Genomic DNA, 14,752 nt, shown 5'->3' with positions numbered 1-14,752 from the left:
CTTCCTTTCCGACATGTGAAAGGAAAAGAAACCCCCAACACCCAAATTTCTTTCTCAATCTATCCACTGGAAAAAGAAAAATGCTTCATTTTGACCTACCAATCAGCGATGGAAGCCCTATATATCTTCCCGTGTCTAATGGTGCATTGACCCTAAGGATACCCTTGATTTTGCTTTGCAACTGCTCCCCAACATTAAAACTGAAAAAGATCCCTGACTTGCACAAATTGACAGATTGACCCAAAGCAATTTCATAGTCAATTAATATTTTAAATACTTTTCTTGTCTCACTAACGGTGGCACTAAAGAATAGGAAACTTTCATCTACAAAGAAGATGTGAGAAACCGTCGGTGCCCTTCGAGTTACTCTACATCCGGTTATTAAATTCTGAGCCTTCGCCCTACTAATCAGTCGGAACATCACTTCAGCACACAAGATGAATAGATAAGGTGAAAGAGGGTCACCTTGCCCTAGGCCTCTGTCCGGTATAATAGTCTTAGTGAGATCTCCATTAACTGCTACCTTGTAATTTACCGTTGAAATACAAAGCATTATCCATCCAATCCAAGTCGAATTAAACCCCAAATGCAACATTATTGCATCCATAAATCTCCAGTCAACTCTTTCATAGGCCTTGCTGATATCAATTTTCAGGGCCATATTTCCATTCTCACCCCTATTTCGAAGTTTCATAAAGTGAATGGATTCAAATGCTACCTGAACACTATCAATTATTGACCTGCCAGGGACAAAAGCAGATTGTGTCTCACTGATTAGCTCAGGAAGGATACCCTTCAGTCGATTTGCTTAGATCTTAGCAATCAACTTATATAGTACATTACAAAGTGTAATTGGTCGAAATTCCTTTAAAAAAGTAGGAGAATCACATTTAGGAATAAGCACAATGGTAGTGTCATCAAGTCCTTTTGGAAATGACCCCTGTCATAACCAATTAGTGCAAGTGGTGCACACCTCCTCCTTCATTGTGTTCTAAAAAGTATGGTAGAACCATGGATTCAATCTGTCTAGTCAAGGTGATTTATCCAGTTACAATGAGAATAATACCATCATGAACTTTGATAACTCAAAAGGAGTCGTGAGGACCTCATTGGCATTCATGTCTACCAGAACAAGAAGGACTTCCACCGTAGTAGAGGAAACCACATTAGATGAGGAGAATAAATTCGTGAAGTACTGATGCACATGAGTAAGCCTATCAGCCTGAGTATCAAGAGGAGAGCCTATCAGCCTGAGTATCAAGAGGAGCCCCAGCTGTATCATACAAAGACGAAATAGTGTTTGTCTCCTAGCTTTGACACTAGTATGGTAAAATTGAGTATTCCTGTCACCCTCCTTTAACCAGAACATTTTAGCCCTCTATCTCCAAAATGTATCCTCATTCTCAAGTGTTTCATTCAATTTTCTCTTAGCAATGTCATATTGAGCAATTGAAGACCTATCGCCTTTATCCTTTAATCTGTCCATTTGCCATTTCCATTTGAGAATCTGACTTTTAAAGCAGAAATTGTAGTCCCTACCCCAGTTTTCCATGATTTTCACACACTTCCGAAGCTTCTCATGGAATGAGGTAGAACAATTCCTCTTCCAGTAATCTTGTACCATCTTAGTAAAAGCAAAATCTTTAACCAAAATAGCCTCAAATCGAAATCTTTTGCATGATATGGGCCGCCTCTGATTCCTCAAAGTGAGAACCAAAGGTAAGTGATCCGAGTAACCTGTCATCCCTGTTATGAATTGGTAATTAGTGAATCGATCTAACTAGTTAGGAGAAGCAAATCCCCTATCAGGTTTTTCCCAAACCTAAGCAGTCATGCCCCTCCCTCTCTCCCACATGAACTGACTACCCTTCAACAAAACCTCAGATAGATCACAATCAACAATGGCTTTGTTGAACTCTTGGATTAGATGTCCCGGGGAAAGCTGCACCCCCAGATTTTTCACTCTCTTTTAGTATACAATTGAAATCGTCTAAGATCACCCAATGTAAGTCAGCTGACCCTGCCAAATTATGAAGAAGATTTTATGACTCCTCATGCTTGTTGCGATCAACAAACCCATAAAAGCCTACAAATCTTCAATCTCCTCTATTTGTATCCATATTTGTTGCTTCAATATGATGATCCGAATAACTAAGAATATTAACCCCCGCCCCTTCCTTCCATAACAAAGCCAACCCACCACTTCAACCCCTTCTGTTAACCGAGAATGCCCCACTAAATTTTAGATGTTGTTTGACAGTGATGATCTTAGTATCATCCACCAGTGTCTCCATCAGAAATAGTATATCCGGGTTTTGGGAATGTAAAATTTCCTTCGAAGAACGAACTGCCTGATGGTTTCTCAGGCCACTACAGTTCCAACTTACACAACTCATAATGCCCGACGGTCTTGCTTAGCAGAACTCGCCGATGTTTCATCATTAGAGATCACCTTATCCATGTTTGGAATAGCTTTTCCCTCTCCCTGACTGTTATCAATTCCCTTGTGACCCCCTTCCCACTTTCTCCTACATTTTCGTGCCTCCACCATCTCCAATTCGGTATCGTCCATGTCCCTCATCTCATGATCCTTCTTATTTTAGCCCCCTAATTCCCCTTCACCCCCTCTGATTTGATACATGGACCATAAATTGGAGAAATAATGACCTCAAAGTTCCCCTTATCACTCCCCCATTCCTCAAGTTACCCTACCCACATAAGGAGAATTTCTAATAAATCCCACTCTAACCTCCTCCCTCCTTATTTTGCTATTTTGAAACCAAGATAAAGAACCCTCCCCACTCTCATCTCAAAGCCATCGAGCCCCACTTTGATCCACTCCTCTTCTAACTGGAGCCTTCAACCACTCTCCCCACCCCATAACCACCTCCGTCCCATGAAGTGCAAACAATTTATCATAATATATGTCCGTGTGTCCCAGTAAACCACATACATAGCAAAGATACCCAAGCATTCATATTTAAAGACCAACAAGGCCCAAACTTCTCCAGTACTCTTAATCTTCTTAAATCTTTTCAAGGGTTTGCGAATATTTATCGAAACCCTTAGCCGCATAAATTGTCTACTAACCCCTATATTGTTATTCAAATCATACTCAAGAAAGTCTCCTATAAAATCACCTAATTGTTTACCCACCTAATTGATTATGGAGGTTCCTAAAAACGGCTTAGTGGTAATGGTGGCGTATCAACCTTAATTGGTGTATCTATCCTCTTTTAGCGAGTCTAGTTCTCACTTGGCGTATGCCTGATTTTCATATCCGAGGTTTTTACCACGTGGCCGTGTTTTATGCGAACATGTCCTTTTATATGTGGGGTTTTACTAGTTTTCCCTAGGGATGCGGATCTTATCAGAAGCCCCCCAAAATTACATTCAGGTCATTTACGACTTTTCACCTTCATGGCGTGCTTGCGCTTTGATTGCGCTGTGTGGGCACATTTTTGTTTGCCATTCAGAGGAAGACATGTGGCACATATATACCCATTTCCCTAGGTACCAACGCCCTTTCTTTTATAAGGGTGGATTTTCCATTTATAGAATTCTCACTTCATATTCTTCCTTACTTCTTACTCCCAGAATTCCTTCTTTTCGCTCTTAGACCTTCATCTTCGATTTTCTCTTTTCATGTAAATGCCCATTTCCTATTGACAACTTCATGTACTTCGTTTGTTTTGAATATGAGTCTAGATTCTTCTGTTGAGTCATCTGAGAGGACTTTGGGTTTTGAGAAGCCCCAAAGGGTATCTCAGAACATTCATCAGCCTCCTCCGGTGACAACTCCGGTCGTGACGATGGAGGCACATAATCCCCTTTCCAGGGAGGGGGAAGAAGCCAGTTCTTCGGCCCCCAAAAAGAAGAAGAAGGGAGCAAAGGCTCCTAAAATGGAAATTACCTAGTCAAAAATTGACTTTGAGGTGATTGTCGCCCTGAAGAGTTTGTATCCTTGGCTGCAGGCGGCTGAGTGTGTAGTCCCAGGGCCTTATCACCATCCTGCTCAACCCCAATGAGGTGCTTCACGGTGTATATAAGCCACATAGAAAGGGGATTTTAATACCCTGTCTCCGAAGTGGTAGGGAACATTTGAGATTTCTTTGGAATCCCTATTTGCCAGCTTCATCCTAACGGGTGGCTAGATATATATCATATGTGATTCGTATCTTGTGACGAATCTAGGAATAGTTTTGAGTCCATGGGTCTTCCATTCCCTGTATACGCTAACCAAGCGTGAGGTGGAAGATCACCTCACCTTCCAACGGCTGCGGGGTTATTCCCGTTTTGACTGTAAGATGTCAAACATCCATAACTAGGGGAGCAAGTACTTTTTTATCAAGGAGGCGAATGGCGTTTCCTTAGGGTTTCCCAGGTCATGGAACTATAACCCTAAGGAACATGCGAATAGAAAGTTCTATCTGAACCTCGAGTTGGAAAGCAATGTGAATTTGATGAGGTCTATCAAGGCCAATTTTTGGACATGCGATTAAGTTTTGGAGTTCAAGAAGGTGGGTGTCCCTCTAGTGGAGATCCGTGATGGCGTTCTTTATTACCGTTCTTATAAAGACTTTAGTGAAGGTATGTTTGTTTTCTCCTTTTGCATATCTAATGCTTTTCATCCTTTGACAGGGACGCGAATTCTCTGATTGCAGAGTGTAGAAAACAAAGAAAAGCCCATACGGCTCTAGAGAAGGCTAAGGCGGCCTCGAATAAGAAGGAGGGCAAGTGCTCAGCAGCTGAGGTCGAGGTTGTACCTTCTGCCAAGAAGCTCAAATCTGGGGCTTTATCCATTGGCAAGAAGGTGCCTTTATGCCATTCTCCGTCCAGCAACACAAGCAACTCTTCTCTAGTTGAGGGCTTGGTTTCCACCCATTCAAATGTGTCTATTTTTGCACCCACTTCTTATCATTCCTCTCGATTTTAGACTTTATTTTTTATGCTTACATTTTCCATGTCTTTGTAGCTAGAGAAGCCAAATCTTGGCGAATACTGGTGTGCTAAATATGCACAGTCTTTGACATTGGAATCTTACATCATGCTCAATGATGTGGATGAGATGATTCGTCAGATGCCAACCGTTCATGTGAATCGACAAAAATATCCGCCCTCAAGCCATCTAAAGCAAGCCAAGAGAAAAGCTATGCCGGTGCGTATCTTATGAATCTTTCCTTTTAGCTTTTCATTTTTCATTTTTCTAACTCTTTTCTTTTTCAGCTTTTCAACCATCTCCAGTCCATAGAGGTTGGTCTGGTTGAAGGTGTAGCTCATGAGACTCGTGTTAAGGAGCTCGAATCAAAGTAGGCAAATCAGAAAGCAAGTAACAATGTTGCTCGAGCAATATTGGATTCCTTCGAGGGAAAGATCCACAACCTCGAGGCTAAGCTGGCACAACAAAAGGCTAATTCTGAGAATGTTAATGGTGAGCTAGTCCCTAGAGGCGGCTGAGAAAGGGCGTAAGCAAGATAAAATCGACCTGGAAAGGGCGTATGGTCTTCACGCATACTACTACAGCGAACGGATCTGTTCCGTCGTAAAGAGAGACTATCCGTACGGCCGGCTGAGCTTCTAGGCAACCTAGGCAATTGCCTAAGGCCCCCTAAAAATTAGGGCCCCATATATATTATTATAGTAATATATAGGTTAGTTTGGTTAATTGGTAAAAAAAGAGAGCTGGGATAAATTTGCTACATATATAAGATTTTAAGTAAAAAAAAATTGTCAGTTTCATTTAATGTGGAGATTGGAAAGTACAAAATATTGCCATATTTTATTTTTGGAGGGATAAAAGAGGCCCCACTCAATTGACTAAATGCTAGTAAGTAGATCATTATCTCATCTTTTTGTGTTTGATCAGAGACTTGGAAAAGAAAACAGATTCAATTGTATCAGTTTTCTAACGTTCAAAAACTTGAAAAGACAAGATCAGTCCTTATAAATTGAGTTTTTTACAATTAAATTTCTCTACTACAAGTTCTTCTTTATATTCACTTACAATTGTGCTCAACTATAATTATTCTAATCTGGTTCTCTACAAGTTCTTCTTCATACTCACTTACAATTTTGCTCAACTATTCTAATCTGGTATTATTTGGTATGATATATTATTTGCAGTAAATACAGTAAGCAAAACTTTGCAATCTAATGACATGCAAATTGATATTGCTATTGATAAATTGAAGTGTCTTATTTCCTTTTTAGAAAATTATAGGGAAAATGGATATGCATCCGCTTTAGATTTAGCTAAAAAACTTGCAATTGAAATTGATTCTCATCCGGCATTTCGTGAGAAACGTTTTATTAAAAGAAAGAAATTTTTTGATGAAAATCAAGATGATGAGATAGTGAGAACATGTGAGGAATCTTTTCGGGTTGATTATTTTTTGTACATACTTGATCAAGCAATAGCCTCTATGAAAACAAGATTTGAACATTTTTCTTATTATGAGCAAAAGTTTGGATTTTTGTTTACTTCAGAGAAATTAAAATCTTTAAATGACAATGATTTGAAGAAAAAATGTCATGAATTAAGTGATTTATTTGAGCATAATGGACAATTTGATGTTGATGGTTATGATTTATTTTCTGAGTTAAAAGTATTGAAAGTAGTTTTAGAAATAGAAAATGATTCTCCTTTAAAGATACTATCTGTTATTAAAAGAATAAACTCGTTTCCTAATTCTTTTATTATTTATCGACTTTTACTAACAATACCTGTAACAGTTGCGTCTGCAGAAAGAAGTTTTTCAAAATTAAAGTTGATTAAAAATTATTTACGTTCTACTATGTCGCAGGAAAGATTAAATGGATTAGCTTTATTGTCTATTGAAAATGAGACATTAAAGGATATTGAATATAAAAGTTTAATTAGTGATTTTGCATCTCAACGGGCTAGAGCAATTTTTAGATGAATATTAAATTTGTAATTTCATGTATATAAATATATATATATATTCATGTATTTGTAAAAGTTGTAAGGTATTCCTCCGCCAAAAGAGAGGATGATATTATACTTAAATACATCTATTTATTTTTATAGTTTTACTTGTATATAAGGGCCAATATTTTATATTTCGCCTAGGGCCTCAAGTAGTCCCGAGCCGGCCCTGACTATCCGGAGCTAGACTTTGAGGATCCAGAATTCAAAGTCCCTTCGATTGAAGAAGCTCTTCATTATGATACCTTGGAGAATGCTTCTAAAGTCATATATGAAGAAATCCTAGCTGCGGAAGATCGAAAAGCTTTGTCGGATGCGGAGGGCGAGACTTCAGAGCTACCCGCCAATAATGTTGAAGATGTCATAATCATTGATCCAGCAGCTGTGGATGCGAAGGATGCGTAAAATTCCACGTCTTTTCAGGTTGAAGTGGACAAAGGCAAGGAAGACTCCGCCACTTCTTGAGACCTTTAAATGTAAACATTTTTGTCTAAAGAAATAGTGTTTCCTTAGTTTTATTTGTAATGATAGCATTCACTTTTATATATATCTCTATTTTTGCTTGTTTTATTCGAATCTGCTCTTTATTCGCATTTTATGTTTCAGAATCTGTTTGTTTTTTCCATGTGTTTGCTAGTCCAGAATCTGTTTTTTAGGATAGGTGGCCAGTTGTATCCTTTGTTTTTGTCTTCCTATCTCTGAGGAAGACTTTTAGCCTTAAAGGCTTTTTTGTGTTATCTTCCTATCTTTGAGGAATATGATTCGCCTCAAGGGACTTTTGATGTTGCAGTTAATAGTTTGTTGTTAATTGTTTGCTATTATCTGATTATTTATTAATGTCTGATAAAATTGTGATGAATTATTAATGTTAGTATGTAAAATCACTAATATGGGAATATTTTAAATTAATCAATAAATAAATTATGAAAAATATGATATATAGATTGATAAAATAACCTAAATAACTAAATAAAAATTAAAAAAATAATTTATTGAATAAAGAAAAATCTTGTTCTTTCGATAATGATAGGAATAACGTTTAAAATGAAACGTGTTTTGTGAAAATAAGAATAATAAATTTGGCAAAATTTAATAAATACAAACAACTTATCTTGAAAAGCTAAAAAATGCTACTATTTCTAACAAAAAGAACAAAAATTGTTGTTTTATTAACCTAAACAAACACTATATTTGCTTAATATGGTTTTGAGTGAAGTGCTAAAAACTGCATCGACAAACATGATTTCCACGTTAAGGTTAAAGTTAAATCGGATTCTAATCTATATCTTAAATATTGATTGACCTGCTAATTAGATACATAACCTGTGCAACTCATGTTATTAAATGCTCTTGTGAATTTAGTATTATTTAAATATATTTTTTAGGTCTCCTAAAGTTGTATGTAACTTGAGTAAACTTGTTTATTGGTTGCACCAGATCGGACTCGAGTAGGATTTATTCGTGCTTAACATGTAACTATATTGACCAATCTAATCTAGCCCATATGGGTTTTGATCGATTTGGACAAGGCGGAGAGAATTAATTCTCAAACCCAACCAATCAAACTAATATTTATATTAAAAAGTAAAGTAACATTAATGTATAGTTATGAAAATAAAAAAAAATACAACAAACGCAAATTTAATTAGTTTATATATATATATATATATATATATATATATATATATATATATATATATATATATATATATATATATTAATTAAAATATCAAACTTGGATAAGAAATGTAAGAAAATATATAATATAAGACTAGGGCGGGGAGGGGTAAGCCGAGCTCATATTTTGAGGTAAATTCTAAGCATAAACTCTAAGCTTAACTCTTTTTTATGTATGAGGTGGATAAGTGTAACGGTTTCATATATAGATTTACAATTGAGCGACAAATATAATAATATGGTCATATATTATTTATTAGACCATTTAAAAAATATATTCATCAACTTAAAAAAGACTAAACATAAACATAGGGGAAGAAGAAATTAACATCACGAAATGTTTCTCTATAAATGAAAATAAAAACATTGAAATGTTATTTTGTATTTTCAATAAATAAAAAACAATAATTAATTAACATAAAATAGTTATTATTGATAACATGGCATTTATTATTATTTTTTGAATGTTGCTAAAATACAACTTCATATTTAAATACCGGAAGAATAAGGTACCCCAGAGGAAGTAATCCAACTATCTCCATCAATAAATTTTCCGGCAGAAAATCCGGCAGCCTCTTGAGCAGTAATCTTCTTAACACCCTTCCAAGTAACACTCTTTGATGTATCAGCACCAAGTCCTTTGTTCTCATACTCAGCATAGAAACAAGTTTCAGTTCCATATGTTCCCATCCATGGAGACCATCTTTTTGCATTGATCACATTTTCAATATTAGTGTGCATAAAGATAGTCCTTGAATAAGGATTCTTTGGACGGCCTAGGAAAGCCGGATTTGTCTCCTTGACGGCGAGGTAGTCCTTTTCAGTTGTAATGGTGGAGTTTTGGATGATGAAACCAGTTGTTTGCCTTATGTCATTCCTTCCTTGTGTTGTGATTGTGCATTTCTGAAGATCAATTGGCTTTCTGATCACGAACTTACAGTTTTGGAAAACTGCGGTGGCGTCCCCAAAAACTGTGTCGATGGTGCCAGAAATTGTGGTGTCACGGTAGAATTGGCGGTAAGTGTGGGCGAAAAGGGAGTTTTGGTAGCCATTTATATGGCAGTTGTAGAAGATGGACATATCAGATTGCACCTTGAGTGCTATTGCTTGATGTCCGATGGCTCCGGCTGTGTTTTCGAACCCGATATCCTTTGCTATGAAGTGAGATCCGCTAACAGCTGCACCAAATAAACGAAAACAGATTAGGATAAAAAAAGAAAAAATATATGAAAAATTAAAACTCAAACTCTAGAGCTACTTACAGACTGTGGCGGTCATGATAGGGGCAACACCACTAGCAAAGCTAGCATTTCCGGTGATCTTAGTCTTAGTCAGACCATCTCCGATCAACATGACATGAGTCGCTGCTCTTTTAAAAGTGATCTTCTCCTTGTAAACTCCAGCCTTAACATAAACAACAAAAGGTTCAGTTCTGAAATCAGGAATCTTCTTAATAGCTTCATCAATGGTTTTAAAGTGGCCACTTCCATCCTGGGCAACAGTAATATCAGGCTTAATCATCGCCGGAGTAGCAGCAAGAAGTCTCTTTCTAGCAGGAGAAATCCACGTCGGCTCGGTAGCCATATTGGTTGAAAGAAGTTTCCGGCCTGTAATTACTGATAAATTGAAATCACCAAGAATAGAAGAAAGTCCGGTGACCATCGCAAGTCCATTGCTTGAAAGCTGACTAGAAGTTAACAAAATTCCCTTCATTTTCTCACCGGCTTTTTCTGTGGTGTTATCAAAGCCATTGATGCAAGTCTGCTGATAAGTAATCGTAGCACTAAGCCATATTTTGAGGTTATCGAGAAGTTCATCGAGAGGATTCAATATGTTGAACTAATTTGATTGTTTTGGTTACATTTTTTAAGATAGTAAATCTCTTGCTTCTTTTTTTAATCTTTAATTTAGTGATTGTGAGTTTATGCTGTTAGAAATTCGACCGGCTAGATTGGGTTGTAAATGAGCCGACCCGTATTAGTTCGAGAGTTCGATTTATAACGAGCTCGTGAACATGATCTCAATTTTCTAACAAGCCGAGAATGAGCTCTGCTCGGTCTGACTACTTGTTTACTTCAGTTCTTTCTTGTTAATGTTAGTTAGTACACATTAGTTGATTTTCCTTTTAAACAATAATTTAATTTTTAATTTTAGCAAAATACTTTTTTTTTATCTTTAATTGAATTTGGATTAAACAATGCTTTTGATTTGTCTTTTTTTATTTCCTTTTTCATTTAATTTTGTTCTATAGTGGTTTGATCTCATGAATTCATTCCTTTGCAATAAGATTCGAATAAAAATGTGTAAAATTTAAAACAGAAACGTTCAACTCTCTCATAATTTGACTTCTTTTGTTTATATTCTCACTACATTTTGTTACATTTGACTTCTTTTGTTTATATTCTCACTACATTTTGTTACATCTCCAAGAATATGTATCTTGTTTAAAGATCTACTTTTGACACTGTTTAAAACCTTGTCATAGTCTCACCGCTTGTTTATGGCCAGCGGAGCTTCCATGGTGGAAATAAAAAATTCAGAAAATGGAATTGAAAGCCTCAAATCCGGAGAGGAAGACGACCACATTACTGCCTTACTAGATTTTCTAACTCACCGTATCCTCTCGCTTCTGTCGGCAATCGATTTAGTGAAGACTTTGGTTTTATCCAAATGGTGGAAGTCTCAATGGACTCATGTACAGGTTCACAATTCCGTTTGAGATGATTTTTAGTCTCTCCACAAATTTTCAAATTTCATCTACAAAACCCTAAATCTCCGTGATTGCTCGAATATCGACAAGTTCGTCTTCTAAAGGAAATGTGACACTAGGATTCCTAACTTGAATTCGTGGATAGGTTTTGCTGTGAAAAAGTAGGTAAAAGAACTTATTTTGAATCACAATGCCTCGGTCCAGTGTTCCTTGCCGGAATCTGTTTTCAACAATTCCTCATTGGTTAAATTGGAGTTATCTTGTTGCCATCTTATGCCGATTGGGAAAGTAAATTGGGGGATCAATAAAGATTGTGAGTTTATATGGATGTGTAGTGAAAATGAAGGAGGGATTGAGAATTTGTTCTCTAGTACTCATATGCTTGACTACTTGGAATTATGCGGTTGTAATTTGCTTAATGTTGTTGTTATTGTTGGTCCCTTGTATGGTTGCAAGTATAGTTCCAAGGGGGGGGGTTAGGAACTATTTAAACTTTTTAAATCTTAGGGCAGACTTCTTTTTCTGAGGAAAAAGGTTTTAACAGCGGCGCTGAGTAAACAGCAAGATACTGGCTTAGTCCACTGGTGACTAGGTCAGTTTCTTAGCTTGAGTCAGGAGATAACACTTAGAGTCTATTCCTAAGCTCTTACGTTTAATGCGCACAACTCAACTTGACCTCTTTACTTGGTCAGTTTTTGATTATTTAAGCAAGCAATATAAATAAGGAGTTAAAGGTTTAGAAATACTTCACTCAGCAGATTTATCCAGGTTCGACTTCTTCTAAGCCTACGTCCTGTCCCCGGAACACGTTCCGAGATTTCAAATCCTCTACTGAGCTCTTTAAAGGTAGAGCCTCAAACCTTTTACAATATCAGCAATTGAGTATGACAAGAGTACCTTCCTCTATACTTCTACTCAATCCTAATCTCTCGCTGAGTACTTAAAACCGAGTACTCAGCCTCTCCTTTCTATCTCTAGAAATGATAAGTGTTTTGTCCTAATACAAAGATGTGCTAAGACACTTTAGACGATTTAACAATCACTCTAGACTTTTACACAGATATGAGAATTGTAGTGTAAGAAATTTCTTTGCTTCTTGCTTGCAGAACTTGTGTGAAAATTTGGTCAGCGTAACTGCTTGATCAAGTTCTGTGTTGAATGAAGCTTGTGATGGCACTATTTATAGAGACGTCTGTGCATCGGTCATTTCGAATTTTGAAATAACCGTTGGAGGGAAACGGCTATATGTCGCTATCATCCTGACTTGCTCAGAGCTCTCGGCCAATCACAATCGTGTATCTTCTGTCCTCGGTCAGCTCAGCAGATGGTCTCTCTTTTTATGGTAAGGTCAACTGGACAGCATACTGTGTCGTCTGAACTTTGCCAAAAGAGGAAACACTTTGTCTGGAAGTTTTCCTTCGCCAGCTGCTGTCTTGTACGTTTGTCGAAACTACTCAGCAGCTTCATCTTGAAGTTGTTCCCGAAGGTCTTCTAGATCCTTCCGTTTGCTGAGTTGCATTTTGTTTCAAAACGGCAACGTCTTGACATACGCGGGCCGAGTGTACTGAGTTGTTTGACTTGGGCCTTGGCTTCCGTATTGGGCTTGGGCCTTCCAATCCTTATGACTTATAACATTTATAACTCAACATTGAACAAACACATTAGTAGAATAAATCAAAGCATTTAAACTTAGTGTGTTTAGAATATGTATTTTGGATTATACTTAAACAATTTTGTCAAATCAAAATTATGTGGAAAGGTATTTCAACAAACTCCCCCATTTTGATGTTGGCAAAACTATTCAGCAAGGTACTCAGTATGAGCTCCCCCATGATAGTTGACCTAGTATAATTTAGCAAACTCCCCCATAAGGGTTGAGCTACTGACTTAGTTTAACCTAAAACATTTAAGGGTTTAAATGAGTAAGTCTAAGGTCAGTTTTCAGGTATAGGTCAGCTATATCACATATTCTATTTACTCAGTGTTAAGCGGAAGGTTTAAACATATAGAGCGAACTGAGTAATTTGTTGTTCAATGAGTTCTTATCACAATGTTTCATAAGTCAGTACTTAATTGAAGATACATAATGACTCAGTACTTAATAGCTGATTTTATTAAAGATACATAATGACTCAGTACATAAATGTTACAAGTATTAAACATAGCTGATTTAATTGAAGATACATAATGACTCAGTACTTAATAGCATATATCATAACTCAGGATTTGAATAAGAAAAGTAAGTATGATATATATTGATAGAAGTCAGCAATTACACAGCAAAAGAAATAAACCAGGCAAAATAGAAAACAACTGTTATGGCCTAAGCTAAGCTAGCCTATCTATTTCTTTTTCTTGCCCTGTGACTGACTTCGCTCGTACTGACGTTGCTCATGCTGAGCTCTAGCAGCTTGCGCTTTCTCCCCCGTTTTGTCAACTTCAGGGAGCTTGAACGCATCGGTTAAGACAGAGCGAGTCAGTTCCTATGAAAGCTCCTTTAGCTTCTCAACACTCTCATTTACGCCATCAAAAATGGCAACTCCATCAGCTGATACTTCGACTGGTACTCGAAGATCAGTAGCACTGAGCATATTTACACTGAAAGCTTGAGCTTTGGCTTGCCAGAGGAGGGCTTCAGAGAGGCCAGCAAAAATTTGGTGGAATGTCTTCAAGAGAGCTGAGTCATAATGATGACGCTGGATATTGTTGTGACGGATGTGGTTAAAAGATTGTTGTGCGAGAGACAGCAACTCATTCTGCTTTAACACATCAGTATCCATCTCTTGCTTGTTTAGGTTAAGTAGCCTGATGGCCTCACCGATTTGCTCTACTGAGCACTGACTGTATGACACCATTTGCTCATTGGTCTTAAGTTGCTCAGTATGAAGCTGAGCAAAGAGCATTTTGAGTTCAGAAGAAGTGGCGTAGTCAGTGTTCACAGCAGACAACTTCTGAACTTGCTGATGGAGAGAGTTCAGATATTGAACTGTTGTCAGCTGTATCTCTGCCAACTTGGCAAGTGAATCCTGCTTAGCTTGCTGAGCTTGGAAGGACAAGACTACATTCAGCAGATCCTTCAGTCCCTTGACTTCGTTAAGAAGCTGAGTGACCTGGGAGAGCTGAGTTGCCTCAGGAATTGAAGATCCAGCAGCAGGCGAAGCGGAATGTTGAAGATCTTTGATAAGTGCTTGCACTGAGTCAATGAGCTTTTTGCCGGACTCAGTGGCAGCCAGATGGACATCCGTATGACCAGTAGGAAGTGGAGTAAAAGGAGTACCCTGGTCAGTGACAGGAAGAGTTTGCTCAATCTGCACTTGAGTCGGAGGAAATGTTGATTGATCGGCAGAGAGGTTTGTTGTGGAAGTAATAACCCGAACACTGTCTGTGCTGACGGCGGAAGGATGGGGAGTCAGCACCAT

The 14,752-nt window shown here is 37.5% G+C and overlaps 1 protein-coding gene across 1 annotated transcript; it reads right to left on the bottom strand.

Moving 5' to 3' along the window:
- Positions 1-9,112: 9,112 nt before the first annotated feature.
- On the bottom strand, positions 9,113-14,752 carry LOC136219775 (putative pectinesterase/pectinesterase inhibitor 28). Its single transcript, XM_066007313.1, has 3 exons — positions 14,321-14,752; positions 9,886-10,462; positions 9,113-9,801 (listed from the first exon to the last, which is right to left on the bottom strand). Exons 1-3 carry the CDS (start codon positions 14,750-14,752, stop codon positions 9,113-9,115), a joined length of 1,698 nt encoding a protein of 565 aa, XP_065863385.1.

The sequence above is a fragment of the Euphorbia lathyris genome, chromosome 1 (assembly GCF_963576675.1).
Source record: "Euphorbia lathyris chromosome 1, ddEupLath1.1, whole genome shotgun sequence".
In the NCBI taxonomy this organism is placed as follows: Eukaryota; Viridiplantae; Streptophyta; class Magnoliopsida; order Malpighiales; family Euphorbiaceae; genus Euphorbia; species Euphorbia lathyris.
Note: the sequence above shows the minus strand (reverse complement) of the source record. Positions and strands in the feature narration are given on the sequence as shown.

What these genes read in the sequence shown, in the direction of transcription:
- LOC136219775 (XM_066007313.1), bottom strand. Translation starts at nt 14,752, where the DNA reads ATGGTGCTGACTCCCCATCCTTCCGCCGTCAGCACAGACAGTGTTCGG. An exon ending in CAGAGATACAGCTGACAACA is followed by an intron (nt 10,463 to 14,320) that starts GTTCAATATCTG and finishes CAATCAAATTAG; the next exon opens with TTCAACATATTGAATCCTCT. An exon ending in TATCATGACCGCCACAGTCT is followed by an intron (nt 9,802 to 9,885) that starts GTAAGTAGCTCT and finishes TATTTGGTGCAG; the next exon opens with CTGTTAGCGGATCTCACTTC.